The sequence below is a fragment of the Mandrillus leucophaeus genome, unplaced genomic scaffold, assembly GCF_000951045.1.
Source record: "Mandrillus leucophaeus isolate KB7577 unplaced genomic scaffold, Mleu.le_1.0 Scaffold98, whole genome shotgun sequence".
In the NCBI taxonomy this organism is placed as follows: Eukaryota; Metazoa; Chordata; class Mammalia; order Primates; family Cercopithecidae; genus Mandrillus; species Mandrillus leucophaeus.
The window spans coordinates 1,975,967-1,979,639 of record NW_012110696.1 but is presented as its reverse complement, the minus strand read 5'-3'; the positions used below and the strand labels follow the sequence as shown (position 1 = coordinate 1,979,639).

The window sequence follows — 3,673 nt, the reverse complement described above, 5'->3', positions numbered from 1 at the left end:
ACTTACATGACCACAAGGTCCCCCAATAGGCCATCGGCAGGCTGAGGAGCAAGGAGATCCAGTCCGAGTCTCAAAACTGAAGAACCTGGAGTCCGATGTTGGAGGGCGGGAAGCATCCAGCACGGGAGAAAGATGTAGGCGGGGAGGCGAGGCCCGTCTCTGCTTTTCACGGTTTTCTGCCTGCTTTATATTCGCTGGCAGCTGATTAGATGGTGCCCACCAGATGAAGGGTGGGTCTGCCTTCCTCAGCACACTGACTCATGTTAATCTCCTTTGGCAACCCCTCACAGACACACCCAGGATCAATTCTTTGTATCCTTCAGGCAATCGGGTTGACCTCAGTGCTCGGTGTTAACTGTCTCAGGCCCTGGTGTTCTTCGGTTTTCCTGTAGCGCCTCTAGCCATGGTTTTTCCTCTGTCTGCGTTGACTCTCAGTGAGCCTTCCAATTCCAGGAAAACGTGGCTCATTGTTTCTTCAGCTATTTTCTGCGCTCCAATTATTTCTGTCTCCTCCCGGGATTTTAAGAGAGACGAGAATGCTGACACCTGCGCGTCCCCCTCACCCCTTGGAGCTCTTAAGAGAGTCCTCCGTGCTTCTTCCCTCGCTGTCTGCGGTCACCTGTGTCTCACTCGTGCTGTGGCCGGTCCCCTCAGCCATCCAGCAAGTCCTCTGCACCTGACAGTTTTCCTTGCCCTTCGTCTTTAGTGGAGGCGTCTTCAGGATCCCCCCTCCCCGCTCCCTTCCTGGCCTCTTGCTCTGTCTCCGTAGCTTCTGGGGAGCGTGGCATGGGCTGTGCGCCTCCTCGCCCGGGCTGCTGGTCCATTTTCTTTCTGTGGATTCCGCCGCGGCCAGGACGCCTTACTAGGTCCGTTTTCTCTCTGTGGATTCTGCCGCGGCCAGGACACCTTGCTCGGTCTGTTTTCTTTCTTCCATGGCAGCTCTCCAAAGTCTGGCTTCCCTGCAGTCCAGGTTCCTCTGGGGTCTTGAGCCCTGCTGACCGGCAGCCCACAGGGGTGGACAGGCTCAAGTGCAGGCCTTAGTTGCTCCTACAGCAGGTTTGGGGAGGTGGGTGGTGCCCTTTGTCCTAACCCATAGCCTGCTGGCACCTCCTGTGCCCCCTGCCATCCTGATGTCCCAGGACACCAGCTCAGACAGCCACTAGGGAGTATAGGCCCCTGCCCTGACCGAGAGGCGCCATCAGGGTCAGGGTGAGCCCCGCGGGGCAGCCTGAGAGCCAAGCCCAGGACGTGGTACAGGAGGAGGGGAGAGGCAGGTGAGGGGAGAGGCAGGTCAGGGCCCAGCAGTGTTGGAGAATCTCCTTGTCCTGCTCCGGGGACCCTGGGTGCACGCTGGGCTGCGGAGGCCAGGGGCTGGTGGCCTCGTCCCTGTCTGTCTCTGTGGGACGTTGGTGAGATACAGCGCCATGGCCTTGTCTTGCTGGCGGCGAGGTGGGCCCTCTGCGACAGGCACTCCGGGACGGCATCTTGCTCATTGGAACTCAGCCTCTGCCTGGCAGACAGAGGGAGGGAGTTGCCAGGGCCAGGGTCGTGGCTCTCAGAGGCGCCTGCTGAAGCTGTGGTACAGCCCCAGGTGTTTCTGTGGGGACACAGGGGCTGGAATCCCCGCTAACATCGCGGTTTTACCTCGGCGTGAGACGTGGGTTGAAACCCTGTGTGAAAGTGTGCGTTCTCTTCTCCTTGAGGACCATGTGGATACCCCGTGGGTGGCCTTTCCAAGTGGCTGCCACCTCAGGCCTGGGGGCTGGGGAGGGCTGCAGGCTGCCTACATCTCACAGGCACAGAGTGCTGGGCAGTCTGGGCTCTTGCTGCTGCCCAGCTTCTTTACAGCCTGGCAAATCCGTCTGCTCAGGCTGGCCCTTCTGCAAAGCCAGGTAGCACAGTGTGTGAACTGTATGGCCACAAGGCAAGACGGCCGGAGCCCCCAACGCACACCATGTTCTGGCAGAGCGTGGCCTGAGCTGCTGCTCCGGGCCTCACCCTCGCCCATGAGGTTCAGATAGCAGGCACCCACCTCAGGACTGTCGGAAGATGGAACACGCTAACGCGTAGACGCATCCTAACTGCCCAGTCTCGCGGATGTGCCTGGCGGGTTGTGGGAGTGGTGGCAGGCAGTGGACACGTGTCTGTTTCAGGGCTGGAGGCAACACTAGAGAAAGACACAGCTGTGCGGGGCTTGCGGACAAGGATGAGGAAAGACGAGGAGGCGTCGGACCCCACGTCTGCGGCTGCTCAGCTGTGGTGGCTCCGGGAACACTTGCCGCCACCCTCGTCTGCCAGGTGACTCCCAGTGTCCTTTGTGCTGAGCCCCTGCCTGGCACTGCCACAACCTCTGCCCAGAGCACTGGCTGGCCTTGACAGGCTGCTCAGTGCCTTCTCTGGATATCTTGGCGGAAGCCTGGGATCTGTACCCCCGGCCGGGTGAGCACTGTTGGTGCCATGTTTGGGCTTGTCAGTGCCAGCATCAGCTGGAGCCTGTGTGGGGCTGGGCCAACAAATACCCTTCCAGACACTGCTCGTGCCTCTGAGAGGGGCCCCCAGGGGTGGGGTTTGAGAGGCAGGTGTCAGGTCACCCCTGGGCCAGGGTGTGCTGTGAGGGTAGAGAGGGAGAGGCGGGTGGCTGTGGCAAGCACCAGCAGCACACAGTCAGGATGTCCTGCTCTGTTCCTGTAGCCCCCCCAGAGTATTGCCAGAGCCACAGGAGGCCAAGAAGCTGGCAGCAGAGCGGGCCCGGGCGCCCGTGGTGCCCTACGGCGTGGACCTGCACTACTGGGGCCAGGAGCTCCCCACAGCCGGGAAGATCCTCAAGTGAGTCCCCATGTGTCTGAAGTCGACCAGGGCACACAGCCAGGGTCTCAGCCTGAGGAGGGGCTGCTGGCTTGCCAGGCCTCCCTGGGTCTGAGGAAGCTGGCCCCGCCTCCCAGCTCTGCCCCACCTTCCGGGCACCTGGAGGGGCACAGGGATGGGCCTCCCCTGCTGAGTCAGCTCCTGGAGCCCAGCAGGGCTTTTGTGAGCCTTTCTGCTGCTGCGTCGGGGGCCGTCCATGGAACGTAAGTGTTACCAATCCTGTGGGAACAGCTGGAGGAGAAACCACTTCCCTAAAGGCGGCCCTGGGGCCCACTGAGTTTGTTCTGCTTCAAACTGCAGTTGGCTGAGGTCGGGAAGAAATAGCCGTCCCTGCCACACATTGCCACCAGGGGTGCCCCAAGGCCAGTGCTTGGTTTTGGGGCCTGGCAGGTGACACCCAGCAAAGCTCCCACCTAGAAGCGGATGCCTGCCCCTCCTCCCGCCTGCCTGGCGTGTCCCCAGGACCACAGGCTTTGTCCTGACCCCCTGGGCAGTTGGGCTGAGAGAGAGGCCTGAACAGCTCCTGGTGAAGACCCGGTTAGTCCTGGATGGCACCAGGGCCCTGCTGGGCAGGCCTGGCTTCACGCTCCACCTGCCTGGCCCGTCAGCACCACACACCTGGTGCATCAAGCTCATGGTTTTTTTTTTGTTGTTTTTTTGTTTTTTTTTTAATTTTTTTTTTTTTGAGACGGAGTCTTGCTCTGTCGCCCAGGCTGGGGCGCAGTGACCGGATCTCGGCTCACTGCAAGCTCCGCCTCCCGGGTTCCCGCCATTCTCCTGCCTCAGCCTCCCGAGTAGCTGGGACTAC

General features: G+C 60.9%; 1 protein-coding gene across 2 annotated transcripts in view; it reads left to right on the top strand.

The window, feature by feature from the left end:
• Positions 1-3,673, top strand: part of UVSSA (UV-stimulated scaffold protein A) — a 47,096-nt gene that overhangs the window by 34,091 nt on the left and 9,332 nt on the right. For both annotated transcript variants that reach the window (XM_011970878.1, XM_011970879.1), the window contains exons 9-10: positions 2,154-2,298; positions 2,692-2,826. In XM_011970878.1, coding sequence (XP_011826268.1) covers positions 2,154-2,298; positions 2,692-2,826 — 280 coding nt within the window. The remainder of the gene's footprint in view (positions 1-2,153; positions 2,299-2,691; positions 2,827-3,673) is intronic.